This window comes from Globicephala melas, chromosome 8 (genome assembly GCF_963455315.2).
Source record: "Globicephala melas chromosome 8, mGloMel1.2, whole genome shotgun sequence".
In the NCBI taxonomy this organism is placed as follows: Eukaryota; Metazoa; Chordata; class Mammalia; order Artiodactyla; family Delphinidae; genus Globicephala; species Globicephala melas.
In genome coordinates, this window is record NC_083321.1 from 61,396,876 (window position 1) to 61,420,288 (window position 23,413).

The 23,413-nt window shown below is 36.0% G+C and overlaps 1 protein-coding gene across 14 annotated transcripts in view; it reads right to left on the minus strand.

Moving 5' to 3' along the window:
* DLG2 (discs large MAGUK scaffold protein 2) overlaps nt 1–23,413 on the minus strand; it is a 2,016,902-nt gene that overhangs the window by 1,399,376 nt on the left and 594,113 nt on the right. The window contains exon 1 of one of the 14 annotated variants that reach the window (XM_060303832.1): nt 12,572–12,895. The exons of the other annotated variants lie outside the window; for them this stretch is intronic. Within the exon in view, the coding sequence (XP_060159815.1) occupies nt 12,572–12,613 (42 nt within the window). The 5' untranslated portion in view covers nt 12,614–12,895. Of the gene's footprint in view, nt 1–12,571; nt 12,896–23,413 lie in introns of those variants that run through there. 14 annotated transcript variants of the gene reach the window in all.

Below are 23,413 nucleotides of genomic sequence, written 5' to 3' on the forward strand. Positions count from 1 at the left end.
TTTAGCCCTGAAGGAGGGGATAATGAGAGAAGAGGTGAGAATCACCTAGTGCTGCAAAAATCAATGTTATTGACTGTTGGACTAAAGGAAAGAGAAAACAGCCTTGCCGATTGTGGTGGACTAGAAGGAGGAAAGGAATGGGAGGTGGGTAGCAGAGTCTACATAATGAGAATGGGCAGACAGCCCTGACTGAGTGATTCTCATTACAGATCAACAGTTCTGTCTGAGTAATCTCCACCCACCCCCGAGTCTCTACTGCTCCAGTCATTTTGTAAAACTATCTTCTAGCTTGTATCTGCACTGAAATGATGTTTTAGATCTAAGGGAAAATGTGAGTGTTTTTCACTGCACTGGTGAAATTTAAATTTTTATTTATTTTGAATTTTTCTTATCTGCTATTTGCAATAACAGAATTTTTTGAACTAATCAAATGCTTCCCTAAAAGTTTTATTATAGAATTTTCTTCAGACAGAATGATTTTGTCAACTTAAATTCAATAATCCATTACCTAAAACACACAGACATAGATACCATTTCTTAATAATGCCTCTGTTCCTTGTACAGAATATTGTGTTTAGCACAAAAGGGAGACTCAATTAATGTTTGCTTTAAAAATGAACTGAAGAAGATATGGAATTCATGTTCTAGTAAAGAAAACAAGAATAAACACCTCCAATATAAGGGATACATGTTACACTATTAATACAATAGTGCTACAAGAGTAATACAAAGTATAACAAGTGTTACACTAATAATACAAAGTAATACAAAATAATGAAAGATAGTAAACGGAGAAGTTTCATCTGGGAGAAGATAAGAACTGGCAGGGTCCCGATGGCCTGCACAGTTATTATGTAGGGGAAAGAAAAGGCAAATACCTTTCTAAACAATTAGAAGGAAAAATAATGACAAATATTTTTATAGTGTTCTAGAATTTACAAAGCATTTTCATATTTTTATTTTTTAATTTTTATTATATATATATATATATATTTGGCTGCGTTGGGTCTTCGTTGCTGTGCGCAGGCTTTCTCTAGCCGCGGTGAGCGGGGGCTACTCTTCGTTGCAGTGCGCAGGCCTCTCATTGCAGTGGCTTCTCTTGTGGAGCACGGGCTCTAGGCATGCGGGCTTCAGTAGCTGTGGCATGCGGGCTCAGTAGCTATGGCTCGTGGGCTCAGTAGCTATGGCTCGTGGGCTCCAGAGCGCAGGCTCAGTAGTTGTGGCGGGTGGGCTTTGTTGCTCCGTGGCATGTGGGATCTTCCCAGACCAGGGATCTAACTCGTGTCCCTTGCATTGGCAGGTGGATTCTTAACCACTGCACCACCAGGGAAGTCCTGTTTTCATATTCTGTACGTGCTTTGTAACAACCATACAAGGTGCAGTGAGTGTGTTTTGGTGCTGTTTAAAGGTATCTTTTGTGTACAGAAAAGATTATTTGGAGCTCTCTTGGTTTACAAAATTAATACTTAATTTTTTAAGTTATAAATTCAAAAGCCTAGCTTACTTAACTTTTTAAGTTCAATTTATAAGCGTACTGTTCCACCTATAAATCAAGCAAGATTTTTACAATCACCATTTTAAAAGTTTTTATGACTTAAATTCCCCTTAAACAAATTTAACCTGAATTTATAAATTTACTATATTAAATTTCCTTTAAAGTATTTTATCTGAATAACAAACCTTTCCACGTACTTAAATAATTCTTTTATATCTAATAAATAAAACTTAAAATATGGAGAGTTTTATGCTTTATTATATGTTTCAATGATATTCACAAATGGTAAGATTCTGTATATCTTTCATCTTAAAATCTCAAGTCAAAATCAATTCCTTGACATTCTAAAAGTAACATGTTAAATACTTTAATCTAGCAAATCTCTTTAAAAATGTAAGGACATACACTACCAAATATATGTAATTATTATAGAACACAAAATATTAATTAAAAGGTTTAATTCCCTTCATTATTTTATAATTAATCAAAATATTTTCAGGATTAAAGACTTCTGCCCACTAAGGAAACAATTACGCAAATCTTGTGGTTGGTCTCCCAAGAATTTTTGAGGGTTTCATATTTAGTTCACTGAGGCTGTATATCACGTAGAGATATTGGCTGGGAGATGTGTAACTACAGATATTGAGGGTGATTTTTCTCACCTCCTCAATGATAAGATTAAACATTGTTGTATAGTCACTATCTTATGAACTACAAAATTTTAGAAAGGAATTTGGTCCTAGCTTATGTCCCCTGGATTCAAAATATATCATAAGGGAATCATCAGCTACACAAATTCACAACAACTACATAGTTTAAAGCAAAGTTTCTTCACCGCTTCAGCTGGTGTTTCATTGACTTCTTTAAAATATTTCAACATCTTCTTAATAGATCCTGAGTATCTCTGAGCCTTGTTCATAATACTAGAGGGATGTTATGATTTTCATCTCAACTAAGACATTAGAAATTAAACACTGGAAAAACTGATTTATTCACCTAGAAGTGTAGTAGACTATTTTCTAAATGGAGATGGATTTCAAACCTAGGTTTTCCACTAAACATCAATTTTTCCACATCTCCTCTATGTCATGAGCAGTGGATTGAGACATGGCTGGAATGGGTTTTGGCTGCCTATGTTGAGTGTAAGTGGTGTCTACAAGGAGGTAAATGATGGAAAGGTGGTTGAGGCCATACTATGGGGATGAATAATTTTGAGGGCAATGGGAAACACAGAAAGTTCCTGAGTAGAGATATGGATAGCCAGTTCTTTTCTGTGTTTTAGAAAAATAAGTTTGGTGCCACCATGGGGAAGACACATTTAGAGGGGAAACAGAGGGAGAATAGAAAAGCCAGTCGGGATGTGCCTGTGGCAATGCAGTGAGAGATAATGAGAGCCCTCACTGAGGGACGAGAGGTAGAAAGAGACAGAAGTAGAAGAAATCATTCCAAGGATTTGTGAACTGATTACATATCCAATGGGGCTGGAGAGTTAAAAATAATTTCAATGTTTCTACCCTAAATACCTAGGAGAATAGTAATAATAAGGAAGTTGTCTGGTTGGTTTCTTTTTAAAATAGCCACACACACACACACACACACACACACACACTCACACACACTCACACAAAGAGCTCAAAGCACATTATTTGGTGGTGTGGGTATAAAAGTGTTAGAGGACTAGCTAGAGAAATAAATTTGCATTAAGTATACATATTTTCCCTGTATGAAGTTCAGTGGAATGATCCTTTTGAAACTCAGAGTCACCGTATATTTTTTCCAAACTGTATCTCATTCTAAAGTTATTCCAAGGTTACACTTGAAAACTTTTTATCCTCTGCTGAAAAGCAATCGTCTGAGAAAAATAATGCTTTCGGTCCCCGCCTACTTTTATTTATTACTTTTCAAAAAAAAAAGTTTCCCTCTTATGCAGCCATTTTAGAAGATGCTTATGAAGAATTATTAATGACATGAGAATGTTTTTATGATTATGGTATTGAGTGCAAACACAGCGGACAAATAATTAATCCTGGATATCTTCCACACATAACACATCACATTCATAAACACACACATATACACATACATAAGGAAAAGTGAAAAGAAAATAGAACTTTTATACATGAGTTTCAAGGTTATGAGCAAATATAAATTTTTGTCCTTCTTTGTATTTACATAATTTCTATAATGAGCATATATTACTATTATAATCTTAAAAACAGTTGAGTTACAATGCATACTAATTATAACTGATTCCTAAGTTTATTTTTCCTAAAGAGTTTGAAAGAGTGTGGATTATAAATTAATTGACTAAACATCCAACACACATGCACAGGGCTCCAAAAAGATTCAGGGATTCACTTCAGAAATCTACCTTATTCCCTTCCTTCCAGGCTCACTGCATACCGCTTGGCCTCACTTTCCTCTTTGAATCTAGGTACAACCTTAAAAAAATAAATAAATCTAGGTAGATCTTTAAAAATAAATAAATCTATGTATACTTTTTTAAAGAATATGTAAATCTAAGTACACCCATTAGAAACTAAATAATAAGTAAATAACACGACTCAATATTTGTCCCCTGCTACTCATCTAACTTTCATTTTTAAAAAGATATTCCCTCAGCATCTTTCAATTAAATTCTGCCTATTTTGAAAGTGCCAAAGTCTTTTATGAGTCTAAACAAAAAGAAAAGATCTAGTTTATATTTGAGAAATATTTAGGGCCAGACCTTCTCAGGGTCAAATGTCTCCTTGTTTTATTGTTCATCCTTCCCTTTTCAATTCTCAAGAGCTAGGTTCTCCAAGCAATACCAATCTATCCTGGGGAGTTTTGTTACCTTATTTACTGCACTAATAAAAGGTGCAGATTTGAGCAAATAGGACTCTTTCAAAGGGTGCCTATACTTCAGTTAGTTATTAATGTATCTTCAGTATAAGCACCCCCAGATTCATGGGAAGGTACAGGTTACCCTTTACAGGTAAAGGGACTGGGCCCCTTTACCTGTAAAACAGGTTTAATAATCAAACTTCTCTTAAGGTTACTGGGAAAAGTAAATGAATGAAGTTCCTTGAACAGTGCCTGACACATCATAAGCACTCTATAAACACTAGCTATTGCTATTAGGCATGCTGAGCTATGTAGATGGTTAGGTGAAATCTCAAGGGCCAGTGCCAGGGAAGTAAGTGCTGAACCATGAATTCCCAAATGAGGATTCTACACGGTAAATGACCCAGGCTATATGGATAGCCTCCCTGTGTTTAGTGCAGGACTTCCACATGTTTTCTGCTTAGTGCTGACTGACTGTTGTAATTTGTCATCTTTTACTTGCATATTCCTAACTGAGGCTGTATGTTCCTCAAAGCAAGGAACATATTACAGTGTTTTTCAAATTGTGACTTGTGACCCATTCTGTACTCTTTCAAATTCATTAATAAAGGTAAAAGAAGAAGTCAGTTTTAAATTAGTCAGTATAAATTATATTTCCTCAACCATTTTATGATTATAAAACATTTAGTAAATGTTTAGTAAATGTTGATCAAAACTATAGAAAAGAAACAAATTTTTAAAAGGTTAAAATAGAAGAGAAAATATCAAAATGCATAGCTTTTGGTAAAGTTAAGTACTGGTGAAACTTGTGAAAGCTTTGTGAAACTTGTACAGAGTTGCAATTTTTAATTTATATTCTTTATGGATTGCAGTCCAGAAAGTTTTAAATACTTTGGCTATATATGTTACTCAGGCAAATATTAACACATAACAGTTTCTCAACAAACTTGCTGACTCACTGCTTTATTTCCAAACATAAGCTGTAAGACAGTAATTCCCAAATTTGTCTTATGATAAGAATTACCTAGGGTCCTTTCCAGATTCCCAGAGATTCTGATGTTGGAGAAAGACTGTCATACTTAATGTCATAAAAGAGGCAATAATTTGCCATTAGAGAAGAAACTTGTTGAAAGCAAAATTCATTCTCCTTGTTGTATATCTATTCGTATTTGGTGGTACCATAGCTAATCCAAAGATGCAGTCTGCAAAATACATCCAGCTCTTTGAGCAGCTAACATTCATTCATTCAGCAAATATTTATTGATCTTTTGCCACATGCAAGGTAATGGGGATATAAAATCTGTAAGACATGATCCCTGCCCTCTAGTAGCTTAGAGTAGATTTATTTCAGAACTACAGTGGGGTCCCCTGAGGATCAGAAGATTTTAAGCCAAAAATAAAATGAAGGCTTGAATGCACATTTATGGCATTAGTCTTGGGTAATCTACCCTTCAAAATTTTCACAGGATTAAAAAGCACTAAAGCTGCAGTGGCAACCACAAATCAAAGCAGTATTTCTCTAATTCATACTGATCAAATACGGAAGAGCTGAGAACCAGTACCCCACAGCTGAGGAGAACTTGGTATCAGGGCAGGAAAAGACAAAGAAGAAGATAAATATGCAAAAGTATAATTATATACAGAACTGGACAACTTGTCCCCAGTCTTACTGACACCAACCTGATCCCAACTATCAACATCTTTCACCTGGATGATCACAAGAAGTTCTAATTGGTCTCCCTGTGCCAACCCTTGTCCCCTTAAAGTCTCTTAAACACAGCAGCCTGAGTGACCTTGTGACGACTCTGCTTAAAACCCTACTGGCTTCCTTCACTGAAAGAAGAAGCTGAACCTATAAAGCTTTACATGATCTGCTCACTTTGACACTCTCTTGACCTTTCTCTTGCTAGCCACACTGGCCTCCTAGACATTCCTTAAAATGCCACCTCAGGGCCTTTGCCCTTTCTGTTACCTTTTCCTACATGGTTAATCCCTTCACATCCTTTAGGTCTTTCCTCAAAAGTCACCTTCCTAGTGAGACCCTCACTAACCACTTTATCTAAAACTGTAACTTCAACCCCTTCCCACCTCACACTTTTGATTGACGGTCCTTCCATGTTTTGTTTTTCTTCTTAGCATTTATATTTATTATATTTATTTTTTACACTATATTTATATAAATATACAAACACTAATATATATACACTAAATAAATATATTTATATTTACACTATATTTATTATTTACACTATATTTATTATTTACACTATATATTTTACTTAACTGTGCTTTTTATTGTCTGCTTACCTTACAAGCATATAAATTTTAAAAGGATAGGGATTATTATCTATTTTATTCCACCCGGTATTTTTAGCAACTAGGTCAGTGCCTGACACATAATAGATGCTCATTAAATATTTGGTGAATGAATGAATGTAGAATACAGAAGAAAACCTCATGCTCTGACTGTAACCATCGTTTATTAGAAAGAAGAGAAGAAACAGTAAACTCATACTAAGTAAAATATACAGTTATATTATTTACTTAATTCCTTACTTTACTTCAAAAAGATTTGAGGTATCTATGACACATTAATTATAGTCCACATATCTATATTATCTATTTAGGAAGGTTTTTAAAAGGTTTAGAGTGGAACAGACTTGATTTAAATGCTGGCTTCATAGGCACCTAATATTTGTGTAATATTAGGCAAATTATTTTTGTTCCTTAAACTTTAGTCTTCCTCATCTACAAAATAATGATGATGATGCTTACCTCACAGGTCACTGAAAAGCGCTTTGAGAGAGTATGTGCAAAGTTATTGGTGTGGTCCATGGCTCATGCCAAGAGCTTGAAAATGGTAGCTATTATTGCCACTGTTCATTTTGCTATTTTATTCTTCATCAGTTTTTTGTAATTTTTTTGTTTTGAATTAAAGAGCCTCATTAGAAATTATAAATCCAATATTTTGAGTAGGCTTAGGTATCATAAACCCAATATACTGAGTAGGCTCACAACCATTTGGATGCCATAATATAGGGGCCTAGTGAGGGACTAATATATTATTGACCTCCTAAAAGAGATGATTATTCAACTGGAATCCTGAGAGGGATCACCCCTGATTTGGAGAGCTATAGGTGTTATATAAACTGTCTACACGTTCTGATTCATGATTCCAAGCCCTGTCTACAACAAATAATGTTTATTAAAAGCATCCATATGTGGGACTATCATAGAATCTAGCAAAGAGTAGGTGTCAGAAGCATAAGGAGACAGAGTTTCTGCAAGTTTCCCTTTCAATCAGTCCTTCAATCATTTTTTGCATTCCTAAATTACAAACAAACTAAAAATAATGAAGAAAACAGTAAACAGTTCCTGTCCTCAAAGTGCTTAAAATCTACCTGGAGTGAGGCAATACCCAAACATAAAAAAGTAGCTAGCAATGCAAGATAATAATGCAAATGATGGCATGAGGCAATATAAGATGTATTGCCATGAAAGATGGAGAAATTGCACTTACAAAATCAAAGGGGGAATAAAGTAAGGGAATTAGTGTGGCTGGGGTCAACTTCTTGGAAGACACCCTGTACTATTTTTTAAAGGAAGGATAGACTTTAGACAAGCATGACCATGCAGAGAAGGGATACCCATTGCAAGAAACAATTCTAGCAAATGCTCAGAGGCAGAAAACCATGGGGTGTTTGGAAAAAAGCAACTTCACTGAATAAACCTGGTAGAAATGAGCATGATGAATGGCTGAATTCTAGGGTGTTTAGGCATATAACAAATTGTTTTAGTTTGAATTATTGATTCCCTCCAACTTAGCTTTACAAATCTGGCTGTGCAGATCCAGAGGATGTGACTGAGTACAAGTGGTTTGTGACTGCCAAATCCAGTATTCAAACCCAAGCCTATATGACTTTCAAATCTGTGGTTTCATTTTTCCTTTCTCTCAAAATAATTTAACAAGCATTAAGGTAAATAAATCTGGGAAGAAGCTGATTAAGTAATAAAAAGAAATCTGGGACTTAGCTAATACAATCATTTAACAAATATTTACTGAGCACCTACTATGCCCTTGGTGCTGTTCTTGATGCTGATGATATAGATATGAACAAAACGAACTGAATTCTCAGTCCCAGAGAGTTTACACATTAGCATATGTGCAAATGTGATGGTGATGGTAACAGTGGTGGGAGAAGGGATACTATATATAAATATGTTTCTCATCAACTATAGATACCTTTTAATAGGGCAATTCCTAGAATTCCTTAACATAAAGGCAACTCTGAAGTCTTATTCCTATTTGGCGGTCTCAATTTTATCAATTAAGAATTAAATTAATTGAGCATTTACTATATACTAAGAACATTTTTTACAGTGTTTATGTGCCTTATTTCACATAATCCTAATAATCCCTAAGAGCTATCACTATCCTTATTTTACAGATAAAAATACTGAACTTCAGGTAGGTTAAGAAAGTTTCTTATACATAAAATTTGTATAAATAAATGGGGAAGATATACCTAAACATAGTTCTTTTGTAATCCCCAAAACCCACACTTTAAAATCATTCTGCTATGCTCTTTTCCCAAAGAGCTCTTATATTTACCCTCAAGGAATTTCAAAATTAAGAGCAGAATTCTTGGATCTATGGGGTAGGCAGCAGGATTTACTAGAATGAGCAGTAAATCAAGGGTCAAGAGGCCTGAGCCTTATATTAGGTCTACTCCTGACACACTGTGGAACAGAGTAACTGGCCATTTCCTTTCTCTATCTAGTTTTCTTATCTGTGAAATGGGCCTAATACCTGCCACTCATATTTCAGGTATTGTAGACTCACAAGTATATATGGGTGTGTTTACAGTAGCAAGATGAAAGGAGGGAAATAATGAGATGAGGAACATAAAAGTATTTAGAAAAGTAAAAGGTATCACCTAGATGTAAGTTATTATCATCAATATCATTACTTTCTAAAACAGAGCCATTTCTATAGACAAGATGGACATCTGGTGCAACAAACTTCCTATATGTTTTCTTATCGAAGAGGTACTTTATGTATAACATAAGCAATTTGAGATGGGAGAGGAATTATACATCTATGTAATGAACATATTGCTCCTTTTGTGCGGCCAGACTCAGATTAAATTGCTCTAATCACATTCTTTAAAAAGTTAAAAAGATAAACCCAAGCCAATATGATATAAATGTTCATCAAACGCAACAACTTAACACTAACACGAAAACATACAACATAAGTAATACCCTCTGTCTAGAAGTTTTCATTTCTTTTCCTTATGTCGAAAGTTCTCCTTCTAGAAATAGGTGGCAAATTAACACAATTTCTAAAGAGTCAGATTGTGATAACGGCTCAGCCAGTTCTCACGGCCCTGGCTTTAGCTCCTATTTATTTGTTTTACTCTAGTAGTTCATGTTCAGCCTTGCAAGACCCTACTCTCCGTCCATTTCAACTATTTGCAGCTCTCCAAAGTGTTCCATGCTTTTGTCATTCCCTCCACCAGGCATGCCTTCCTCACTCCAGGCTGCTTGGCAAAACTCCATTAGCTGTCAAGATTCAAGTCTGAGGTGACTTCACAGTGAAAACTTTCTTGACAAGTCCATGCAAAATTGGCCAGTATTCTGTTTTGCTTTGTCCCTATAATGCCCTGCATAGATGTCCATTACTGGTTCTGTAATATTTCAAACCACTTATTTGTTTACATGTTTGTGTCCTTTCCAAGACTGGAAGCTTCTTGAGAGCAAGGACTGTTTTCTATTGATCTTAGTTTCCCAGACTAGCACAGTGCATAAATCATAGCTGTCCTTCAGAAAGTTTTTGGTAGATAAATGAATAAATAGTGACCCATGAGCCACATTCTGATGTCTGTCTGTATGTGTATTAATGCCTTGATTTAATGCCTTGATTATTACATAAAAACATATATGAAATACATTAAAACATACCACTCTCAGAAAATCTTTTTTACTGTACTATATTATAAAGGTCCAATTAACAAAACAATCATTCTAGAATAAAAGACTGTGACATCAGGGGCTTTTTCTGTGCAGAAAAACATAAAGCAAGAGATTTTGCTTTCCTTTGAATTTTAACCGCCTTAAAGTTTTGGGTCACTGTAACACCAATCATGTTAAATCATGGCAACATGAGAAGCTACACACTATAAAAGAGACTTTACCATAACCGAGCAAATAAATAATTTTGGGCACAAGAGAAATAAAATCAAATACTTTTGAAATGTATAATAATATAAATCAAAAGTTAAAAATAAAAATATCATGTAAGACTTTATTGCACCAACTTGGTAAAATATCAGACCCCAAGTGATCTGCAAACTCTTCTGCAAACCTTGCTGTCTCAGAAGGAAAAGATAACCTTATAAAATTATAAAGTATGCCAGAAAGTGCAAGAGCTAATTATTGAAAGGCATAGGCATATTTAAAGTTCAAGTTAAACTACTCAGAGCAAGGTTAGATATGCTGTATGTGGCAATGTATGTGGTCTGAGTTTCCATTGATTAATGTATCTTATATCAGAGTACAGATTTGCCAAAGTACTAAGAATTTATTATCCAAAAGTCATCTGAATTAAGATATATTTGGTAAAACTCTTTTCATTCTCTTGCTTATGAACTTAAATGAGAAAAATTTAAAGCTAAGCCCACAAAGACCACTGATAGTAGTTAATAGTAAAAAAAAAAAAAAAAGGGATTTCCCAAAACCCATATCAAAGGAACTTTGGACTCACGTTTTCTTGTACTTCTGAAATATAACAATGAAATATCAAAACAATCATTATCTCTTAATCTAAATTATTTATGGAGATTTATCTGAAAAAAAAAGCATGTTTCTCCTTCAAAAAAGATGAGGAGAGAAAACATTTACAATTCATTGAGTTTACAAAACAATGTATGCCATACCAATAGTTTGGAACAGAAGGTGGTGATGGAGGAATCCAAGTTGATATCTGGGCACACTCTAGCTTTTTAAATATTTCTTTTCATGTTGTTTACTATATCCATCATAGGCATGGAAAAAATTGACTGTTGAAGTTAATCTTAAAAGTAGCAGAAAGTAAATTCTGTAGAACTCTGCAAAATGATCCACAGAATGCTTCCAGGCTGTAGTTGTAAAAGAATTGGTCATCAAAACATAAATACTACATGTTTGAAATTCAAATAGAAAACAAAAAAGGCTTACAAGACAGTGAGCAGCAGGGAGTTCTTTAATAAAACTTGTAAACACAGAAAATGAAACTTTAGTGCCCAAACACATTAAAATACTCCCACAGTAAAATAAAAGGGGAAAACACTTTACATTGACTTTTTTTTTGAGATTTCTATTTTAGGTATGAAGTCTTAATTGCCTTTTTTACATTTTTTCTGAAAGGCAATCACTTTCCTTTTGGTCTTTCTTCAGTAAGAAATACAAGTTCAAACTGCTAACAGAGTATATCATTCACTTAAATTGTACACCTGGAATTCCACAGCTGGCCTGTCTGGCTGGCTCAGTTCTCAATGAACACAGTGTCAGAAAACCTCTCCAGTAATAACAACGTCCTTCCAGACAAGGGGTGAATCTCCCAAACTTAAGCTCAACTTCGGATAATCATTAGCTACAGCAAGTGAATGTCAATGGGGTGACAGGCGCCAGGGCAGTGGTGCCCACTCAGCCTGAGCAACCAGCATACTCAGCGCTGAGAATTTGTACGATCAATATCACCAACTTCCAATGATAATAATTTGTTTATATGAACAGAATGGTCAGGTATCCCACAGATCACATCCTAATGCCATTACAGCCACTAAATTTAATCCCCAGCTCTTAAACAATTAAGCTGCATGAACACAGGCAGCTCACGGCACTTTTTAAAAGAAAGACTTTAAATCCTAATCTGAAGCACACTCCATGGCTTTTACCTTCTCTGATTTCTTGGTTCTGGCCTACCTAAATAATTTTCATCTTTTCCTCCCCCCCCACTCCACCCCCCAAGTGTGAGCGTGAACCTGAATTGCAAACAGTTAAACCTGAAGGTCACTTCACAGCAGCGTTTCAACATGTTCCACCAGCGAGGCTGCACGGCAACAATAAAACAAAGCCCTTGCAACCACCTGTAATAATCTGCCTGCTCAGCCAGCAATCTGAAAAGTCCTGAAGCTACACAAGGTAGACATTTTCTGCAGCTGATTTAACATGTATATTGTGCCCAGTTGCCGACTCGCCTCCTCTTACCTTCACGTTAGTCCGGAGTGCACAGTAACATGCAAAGAACATTGCAGTAAATAAGGAGCATATGGACCGGTATTCAGCTTCTCAGCACAGCGCAAGCCCCACACACACGATCCTGGGCATGTGCTACTAAGGAGCATCCGTTCCCTCTGTCAGTTTGAAAATGCATTGATCTCTGTTTTCTCTGACTACAAAACGACATGTCTTGAAGGCACTGAGTGAGGGCTCAAAATCTCTTCATTGGCTATATATAGCATCGTGCCCAGTAATTTCAATTAGCCGAGAATTCAGCAGCTGAAAGTTAGGACTTCAGTTGCCTTTCCTTCTAGCATTTTAAATCACTGGGTTAAAAAAAAAAAAAAAAAAAAACGGGAGGGGGGATGAGCTCACCAGGAAGGAGGGGGGGGAAAGGTGAAGAATTGAAATTTAACCAATGAGTTACTTATATTTCTGGAGAGCTCTGGTGTTATCCTATTAGATACTTTACAAAGGGATTGCATCGAGCAGACTGTAAATGAAGAGGAAACCCTTTTCCCTTTGGAGGTTTAATATGAGCTCTGCTCTATATTCCAGGCTATTATGATGCAGCACCCTGTTTGGCAAATACTACCAATCACTGCAAACACATCTCATTCTGCTTTTCTGTATGGAATAGGACAAAGACCAAAGGATCACTGTCTCATAAAGTCCCCTAAAATGTAAGCTGGGTTCCCCTGGGGTGATCTGCAGTTACATGGCTGAGAAGTACCACCTTCTCTCACTTCCCTGTCCTTTAATTTCTGTTACATCTTCCAGGGATATCTAAAGTTGCGAAGCTCACTAACAAATGCATCTAATTTTCCAAAACTAACGTTTGTTGATAAATGACAATCGATAGAAGAAGATGGGATTGGAACGAAGACAGAAGATTCCAGGATATAACATAACTAAAGATTCAGTAGCTACTGCTGCTGAATGTAATATGTTCAGCTGGTTCTGTAAGGGAGAGAACCAGAGAGAAAAATAAAAGCTTCTGCCCCCATGAATCCATAAGGGGGGGAAAAAAATACTTAACTCAAAAACATCGTCAGATTCTACTGTCTGTTGTCATTCCTCTCAGGCACCGGATGCTGCAAATTAACTCAGTTTTTACTGAGTCAAAAGGACAAAGTACAATGTAAGGTTCTAAACTCTTATTTCCAGGCTTAGGAAGCCCTAATGCTCAGCTAGAATTCTAAAGCTATCTGGCGAAATGTAAGCAGAAATGAACAGTTCTCACTGCAGCAAAAATAGGAGGAGGAAAAAGAGTGGTTTGTCTTTGCCATGACGTTCCCCATCAGCTTACAGCAACAGGGAAGATCAGCATAACTCACTAGAAAAAGCTGCAGTGACTTTTAGGATTTTTCTTTAATATGTTTTGCATAAGCCACCTCCCCTCTGGAGCCTGTAGTGGTGCTGAGGCACTGTCAGAGCCACTGGGCATTTCTCCTGGGCAGCTTCAGGAGAAAGCAAGGTATTTAAGGGAGAGAAATTAAAGGAAAAAGAAAAGCAGGATTTTTTATTTCTCTCTTAATGACAAGCATTCAGAAAGTGTCGTCAGTTCTGACTAAATAGCTATTTTGGGCTGTCATTGTTTGTGCCTTTTTTTAGGAAGGAAAAAGGCAATCTTGTCTTAAGCTAGAGATTATTTAGCATCGTAAGAGAAGGCAGCCACTTAATTTGATTTCCAGTTCCGTCTGTCATATGAGTCTAGGTAATTACAAATTTTAAGCACTTGCAACACAGCCAGTGATTTCCAGGGCATTAAAAAATTGGCATGGATGCCCAACTCTCATCATTCCACAACTTTTATTAATAATGGCTTTAAATGCAGAACCAAGCATTTCTGTCAATAACACTTTCCTCTCCTGAAGTCATAGCAGGTCACATTTCCTGCAGCTCTTCCCAATAAACAAACCCAAACATAGAAACTCAAGACCATGGAAAACATAGGAGAATTCTAAAATGACTTTCTCCTTTGGAGGTTCAGAGGATTTTTAAAAACCAAACTTTCAATCTGTGAATAGATATTGTTAATTTTTTTTTCCATTAGGAAGAGTGGAAAAAAGCAATTGTGTATCTTTTTTATGATTATCTTAATACACCCTAGGGTATTTGGATGGCCCAAGAGAGACAGAGCTAAAAAATGTTCTAAATCTCAGAACAGTCCACAGGCAAGAGTTAAACAAAAATGAAGTTACAGGTGAAAAAGCACATGTAGTTCCCCTGACAAGACAATGAGTGAGGACTTCTGATCTGACTTCAGATACAGTGGTAATGTGTGCACATTCCAAAGAAAGGCTCTTACACTTAGGGACCTGCTTAAAACTTCCACAAACACTTACCCATCCCACAGCATCCCAATACAGACATGCTCTACCTGTAGATTTATCACCTAATTTTCTTATGTGTACTAGGACAGCTGACTTATTATCCTCAATTTATAGATGCAGGAAATGAGGCGTTAACCACAATGACAATGTTCCACTAAAAAGTATTCCCTATTTGTAGGAAGAGCCTTCAACAGGGCACAGTATCTGCTAAAAGAACAATATTTGCTATTGTAAAAGGAAATTATAACTGGCTACATACTTTTGGAGGCAACATAGTAAATCTAGGCTCCAATACTCAAAGCAAATAGTCCTAGAAAATTACTTCCATGTCAGATCCTTTCTTTTACCATTGGTAAAGTGGAGATTTATAAAATGGAAATAATACTTAACTCATAGTGTCATTGAGAAGATTAAAGAGGAATCCTGTCATCAAAATAGTCTAGATCGATCAAAGACTTAAGTATAAAAATTGAAACCATAAATATATTAGAAGAAAACATAGATTTGCTTGGGTTTAGATTTTGTATAATATAGGATGGAGAAGCCTGAAGTCATATAAAAAAGATAAACAAATGTGAGTATATAAATATATAAAACTTCTGTTTGGCTAAATTATATACAAAGACAAACTGACAAAACAGTTGCAACACATTCAATGGAAGTTTTTCTTAAAATACAAAGAATTTTTATAAATCACTATGAAAAAATATAAAATTGAATGAAAAAATAGGCAAAGAACATAAAGTGGCAATTCACAAAAAGACCACAAGACATATTAAAAATGCTCCACCTCATTCATATTTAAGGAAAAGCATACAAATTAGAAAAGGTTTTTAAAATTGATATATCAAGTACTAATGGGGATGCATGAGAAAACTTTTTGGAGGGAAATGTATCAAATATTTTAAAAGGCACATTACATCTCTCTGATGTAATGATTCAACCTTAACTTCCAGGAATTAATCTCATATAGATATAGACACATAGACACACATATATACATACATATATATTATATTCACAGTGCAAGACATAGTTGTAAGATTTAAGTTTATCTTTACCACAGAATACTACGCAATTATTAGAAAAATATAAGGCACGTGTACATATTCTTCTACTGGAAGATGTCCAAGTTATAATGTTAAATGTACAAATAAGATTGCTAAAGAGTATGTATGGTATAAGCCTATACTTGTGTGTATATTCATATACAATTGTGGTAGGGGTGTGTGTGTGTGTGTGTGTGTGTGTGTGTGTGTGTGTGTGTGTGTGTGTGTGTGTGTGTGTGTGTGTGTGTGTGTGTGTGAAATTTTGACAATGTTGATCATTGGGGATTGGGACTTGGCTTAGGTGAGGAGTAAGACATTACCTTTCATTTTTCATTTTATACCCTTCCATATACTACAGAGGCCTCACTCACAATGAACTATATATACAACTATCCTCTCTAGTAAATGAGAGAAATAAAAACAATGAAAAGGAGGAAATATTAGGACATGTAAGGGGACTTGCCCATTCTGGCATTAATTTAGCAGAGTTCAGGGGATGATCATGACACGAGGGATAGGAATGTACCAATTTCTGAGTTGATCTGAGTTCCTGAGTGCCCCGTGTAGTGTGGACATCTCCCTGGAATGCATGTAATTCTAGTGCATGCAATATATTTTTCTTAAATCACGGCCCTCAAACATAAGTCAACTACTTTATTTAGTTCTTAACTGAAAAACTGGCTATCAAATAAACCTGACACTAGGCAATTTTTACCTTATGCACTGCATTTAGAACCTGACCTCCACATATATTTAGCTTGTACCATTTTTTTTTTACAATGAACATTGACATAGACTGAATATTTGTGTTCTTCCAAAATCCATATGTTGAAACCTAATCCTCAATATAGTGGTAGTTGGAGGTGAGGCCTTTGAGAGGTGATTAGGTTCTCATGAATAGGAATGGTATCTTTACAAAAGAAACCCCATAAAGTTCCAATACCCCTTCCACTACACGAGGACACAGAGAAAAGGCCATCTATGAACCAGGAAGCTGACTCGCATCAGACACCAAATTGGCTGGCACCTTGATCTTGGACTTACAGACTCTAGAATTGTAAGAAATAAATTTTCACTGTTTATAAGCCACCAGTCTATAGCATTCTGCCATAGCAGGCCAAATGGACTAAGACAAGCATGTAATATTTTTTAGAATATAACCTAGTTTCTGTAAAATTTTTTTTGAAAATATTAAAGCAATAGGAAAGTAGAATTTATTAATTATATGATAACAGCAACAATGTCTATTGATATAGACAAATAATTCATTTCTCTGGACATTTTCCTTATCTACAAAATAAGAAGACTGGAAAATCTAGTCCTTTCAGGCAGAGTAACTTTGGTAGTTTTGCTTGCTTTTTGCTTTGTTTTATTTAGACAAGACAGATATGTGTGTTTAAAATTTAAGGATCCACTAGGTTGTACTCCAAACCAGTTAAATCAGAATCTCTGGGGGTGGAACCCAGACATCAATCAGTATTTTATAAAGCCCCTCAGGTGATTCCAATGTGGAGCTAAGCTTGAGAATTACTGATTCTGTAAAGGCACAGATAGTTAAATATTTTAGGCTTGCAAGCCATAATATCACGGTCACAAGTACTCAACTCTATTACAACTACTCAACTTTGATGGTGTAGTGAGAAAGCAGTGATAGATTTTACATAATGTGTCCCAATAAAACTTTATTATTAAGATTAACACTTGAATTTCATATAATGTTCTCATGTCACGAAATATTATTCTTCTTTGGATTATTTTCAACCATTTAAAAATGTAAGAACATTTCTTAGCTTGTGGTTTGCCAATCCCTGCTCTAGAGTCTTGGGAAGTGGTTCTTAAAGTGTGGTTTTGGGGCTAGCAGCATCAGCATAAGCTGGGAATTTGTTAGCAATTAAAATTCTCACATCATACCCCAGACCTACCAAATCAGAAACTAGGTATGTGGCTCAGGAATCTGCGTTAACAAGCCTTCCGGGTATTTTCACGTAAGCTAAGGTTTGAGAGCTTCCTGCTCTAAACAGGAAGAGAAGAAAACTGACAGCTAAGGCTCCCACAAACATAGGAGTACAGGTGGAGATATTAGTGCTGGAGGGGAGAGAGTATAGGAAATAAAGAGAGAATGACTATTCTCTGCAAATGAGATAATTCTAGAGTGGAGGCTCAGGGTTCCGAGATGAATGCCAGTTGAGTAAGAAGGCCCTACAACACCTTAGAACTTAGAATTCTTTCCCCTTTAGAAACTCTAACAGCTCTTAGACCTTGGAGTAAAAAGCAAACAAACAAGCAAACAACAACAATAAAACCCCACAACTTGGGTTTAAATTCCTTTTCTATCACTTACCAGCTGAGTGACCTTGGGCAAATTACATAACCTCTCTCTGCCAGAGTATTCCTCTGGAAAATAAAGATAACAAGCCTACTTTACAGGGATGTTGTAAGGACTAAAATAAATAAGGTGTGCAAACTGCTTAGCCTAGTACCTGATACATAATAAACTTAATCAGTGGTAGATTTTAGTGTAAAGAAGACTGAAATGACAGAGGTAAGAAGAAAAAAAAAAGATGATACCATTCCCCTTGACTAACCTCTACCTAGAAAATTTCCTTCATGGTTTTGTAGACCTTCTAGGACTTCCCTGGGATTTCCAATCAGCGTTAAATAGAATTTTCAGGAAGTTTGCTTATCTCATTAGAACCCTGAATTGATTTAGTATGATTGGCATTTCTTGCCTCTTTCTTGGAGTTCTTCTGAGATAATAATAACTGATTTACAGATTATAAAGCACTTCAGAACTTCTCGGGATTTTCCACCAAAGTGTCCCTAAAGGCAGAAGAGAATGCATTTATTACCCCTGGAGGTATAGGAACAAAATAGAATGTCTCTAACCTCTCATTAGTTATCTTAAAAATTCATATAAATGTTCAATTCAACCCAACAGTATCTTTGTATTTATTATGAAGTAATGTTTTATATTACTTACTGACCATTAGATTTAATAAGCCAAGAAGGTTGTGAAATGTTTATCCCATGGCTTTGACAATGCTCTGACATACATACTACTGTATGTGCGACAATCCTCTGACATACATACTACTGTATATGCTTAGGGGTACTCTTGCCTCAGTCAGAAAGTAGAAATAAATCCCATTTGATTCTTTTTTTTTTTTTTTTGCGGTACGTGGGCCTCTTACTGTTGTGGCCTCTCCCGTTGCGGAGCACAGGCTCCGGACACGCAGGCTCAGCGGCCATGGCTCACGGGCCCAGCCGCTCTGCGGCATGTGGGATCTTCCCGGACCAGGGCACAAACCCGTGTGCCCTGCATCGGCAGGCGGACTCTCAACCACTGCCCCACCAGGGAAGCCCCCCATTTGATTCTTGATCCTCACTTCAGCCTTGGAGATATTGTCATCACTCCTTGCATCCAGTGAGGAAAAACAGCAGTGACTAAATGAATTGTTCAGATTTATACAGAAGCTAAGAGGTAGAATTCCAACACCAGACCTTCCAATTCTAATGTCCAGAGCAAATTTCTCAAGATCCCAGTGCCTGCATAGTGATTCTGAATCATTTCAGAAATAACACTCCATTTATATACAAATATTTTTAATGTCTCACTATCATGATAAAAAATAAGTAATATAGCCTGTATTTACAGAGGATATAAAATTCAACATAATACAAGACAAAGAAGAAATAAGTAAAATAGTTGAAAAATTTTTTCAAAATAGTTTTAAATTTTTTAAAAGTGGAAATGCTCAGGGAAAACGCCACCAATAGCCTAGTTAAATGGTCAGGGGCTTGCACCCACATATATAGACAAACATGGGCATACTGAATTGCTTACTCAAACATCTCAAGCATTACTGTTATCAGTGACATAACATTGTGGACTGTTGAAAACTCTTGGTAAAGTTCCGAGTAAAACAATGTTGACAACGGTTGATAGGTTGCTTCTATATTGTGGCTACTGTGAATAATGCTGCAATGAACATGGGACCACACATATCTATTCAAAATATTGATTTCATTTCTTTTGAATATACACACAGAAGTGAAATTACTGAATCATACAGTGCTTGCATTTTTAATTTTTTGAGGAACCTCTATACTGTTTTCCTTAATGGCTGTACTAATTCACAATCTCATCAACCGTGTACAAGTTTTCCCCTTTCTCCACACCCTCACTAAAAATTGTCTTTTGACTTTTTGATAATAACTGTCCTAACAGGTATGAGGTGATTATTTCATTGTGGTTTTGATTTGCATTTCCCTAATGATTAGTGAGCACTTTTTCATATACTGCTGGCCATTTGTAAGTCTTCTTTGGAAAAATTTCTATTTTAGGTCCTTTGCTCATTTTAATCCAGTTATTTATCCTTTTGCTATTGAGTTATTCATTTAAGTTTTATAGTTTTTAGTGTAGAGATCATTCACCTCCTTGGTTAGATTTATTCCTAAGCATTTTATTGTTTTTGATGCTATTTAAATAGGATTGATTTATAAGTTTCTTTTTCAGATATTTTGCTGTCAGTGTGGAGAAATGCTACTGATTTCTCTATGTTGATTTTGTGTCCTGCAACTTTACTAAATTTATTGATTAGATCTAACAGTTTTTTGGTGGGGTCTTTAGGATTTCTTATATATAATATCATGCCATCTGCAAAGAGAGGGAATTTTACCACTTCCTTCCTGATTTAATTTTTTTTTTTTTTCTTACCTAATTGCTTGGGTTAGGTCTTCCAGCACTATACTGATTAGAAATAGCAAGAGTAGGAATGCTTGTCTTGTACCTGATTTTAGAGGAAATGCTTTCAGCTTTTTGCCATTGAATATGTTAGTTGTGGGCTTGTCCTATCTGGCCTTTATTATGTTGAGTCACATTCCCTCTATTTCTAATTAGTTGAGAGTTTTTGTCATGATGGGATATTGAATTTTCTCAGTGCTTTCTATGCACCTGTTGAGATGATAATAAAATTTTTCTTTCATTCAATTAGTGTGATGTATCACAATTATTGATTTGTGTCTGCTGAGCCATCCTTGATTCCTGAGGATAAGTCCCACTTGATTATGGTGCATGACCTTTTAATGTGCTGTTGAATTCAGTTTGCTAGCATTTTGTGATGATTTTTGCATCTGTATTCATCAAGGATATTGGCCTATAATTTTCTTTTCTGATAGTGTTCTTGTCTGGCTTTGGTATCAGGGTAATACTGGCCTTATAAAATTGGTATGGAAGTCCTCTTCAATTTTTTGGAAGAGTTGAGAAGAACTGATATTGATTCTTCTTTCAGCATTTGGTATAATTCCCCAGTTACGCTACCTGTTACTCAACTTTAGTTTGTTGGCAGATTTCTGATTACTGTTTCAGTTTCCTTGTCTTGTTATTGGTCTGTTCAGATTTTCTATTTCTTTATGATTCAGTCTTGGTAGGTTGTATGTTTCTAGGAATTTATCCATTTCCTCTAGTTTATCCAATTTGCTTGTGCATAGTTCTTCACAAGAGTCTCATGATCCTTTGTATTTCTGTGGTATCAGTTGTAAAGACTCTCATTTCATTTTTGATTTTAATTATTTGAATCTTTTTTATTAATTACTTCATCTAAAACTTTGGGGATATCCCTGGTGGTGCAGTGGTTAAGAATCTGCCTGCCAATGCAGGGGACACGGGTTCGATCCCTGGTCTGGGAAGATCCCACATACCACGGAGCAACTAAGCCTGTGTGCCACAACTACTGAGCCTGAGCTCTAGAGCCCACGAGGCACAACTACTGCTCCTGCATGCCACAACTACTGAAGCCTGTGCACCTAGAGGCCGTGGTCCACAACAAGAGAAGCCAGCGCAATGAGAAGCCCGTGCACTGCAATGAAGAGTAGCCCCCATTTGCTGCAACTAGAGAAAGCCCACGCACAGTAACGAAGACCCAATGCAGCCAAAAATAAATAAATTTTTTTAAATTAAAAACTTTAAATAAATAAATAAATAAAAATTTGTCTATTTTGTTTATCTTTTCAAAACAGTAGCTTCTTCTCCTAATCACAATTTCATATCAAGCTACTGTCTTGTCTCTTTCCTTTGTACACAACCTGTTTAGGAAAGCCAGCACCACATTTTCTGTCCCTTTCATTGTTTTCCACACCAACTCTGACTCCTTAATATACTGGCTTATGCTCTCACCACTCCATGAAAACAGACATCATAACCAATATATCACTCATCCAATATCAATTCTCTAATTCACCCTACCAGACCTCTTAGCTGATTCCAAACAGTTGAGCTCTTTCTCTTCTTGAAACAACTCTGACCCCTTGGCTTATGTCCTCACTTTGTCTTCTCATTTCAAATTTTCAGTCTCTTTACTGGCTCTTCACTTAGTATCATACTTTTATATGCCTGATTCAGATCTAGGTCCTCCTGTTTTTTCATTCTACACCTTTTTCCTAGGTTCCCTTTTTCATTTCCGTGACATTTATTACCACTCCTGTAACAATAACTTCCAAACATTTTTCTAATGCACATCTCTTCTCTGAGCTCCAGATCCATTTATCCAACTGCCTGTTGAGTAGTTGAATGTTATTTGCACCTTGAACTCATTATGGTCACAATTAAACTTTGAATTTCTCCTTGAAATTTCATCCTCCTCCATTTTTTCTATTTTAATATTGAATGATACTTCTCTCCACCCAGTTTCATAAGTCAGAAATCCCGCAGTCATCCTTGACAATCTCTTTTCTACCCTTGCAACAGCCAGCCAATGTTTGAGTACTACTAATTCTCTTAAATATTTCTAGAACCTATACTGCTTTATTCATCCCCATAGTAATAATCTATATTCTTACATAGGTTACTTCAGGAGTCTCCTAAATGTTTCCCTCACATATATTCTTGACCCCTGTAATCCACTTTGGACCTAGAACTCTGAAAGTGAATGTTTCTAAACATAAATCTGAATCATACCACTCTCTGTTATACACAAGCTTTACTGGCTTCCCAGTGTTGTTTAAATATAGTCCAGAATAATTAACAAAATCTTCAAGGTCCTGTATGGTATGAACCTTACTTGATTTGGAACCAGTTTCCACTTCATATTCCATGCTCCAGTCACAATGAACTTGTTTCAATTCCTAGAAGATGGCATGCCTCCCTCATAACTGCTTTTCCATATGTTTAGAATAGCAGTTCTCAATCAGAGATGATTTTTACCCCCACTCCAAGGACATTTGGTTATCATAACTGAGTGGGGGGGGGCAGTTATTGCTATCTAATAGGTAGACGTCAGCAATGCTGCTAAACCTCCCACAATGTTGAGATTGAAAAACACTGGTCTGGAAGGCTTTCCCTTCTACTTCTACCCACATGACCCCAGTGTCTAGCTGAAACATACTTACCTATCCTCTCTCAGCTTAGATGGCCTATATTCAGAGCAACCCTTCCCTGACTTTTGTCC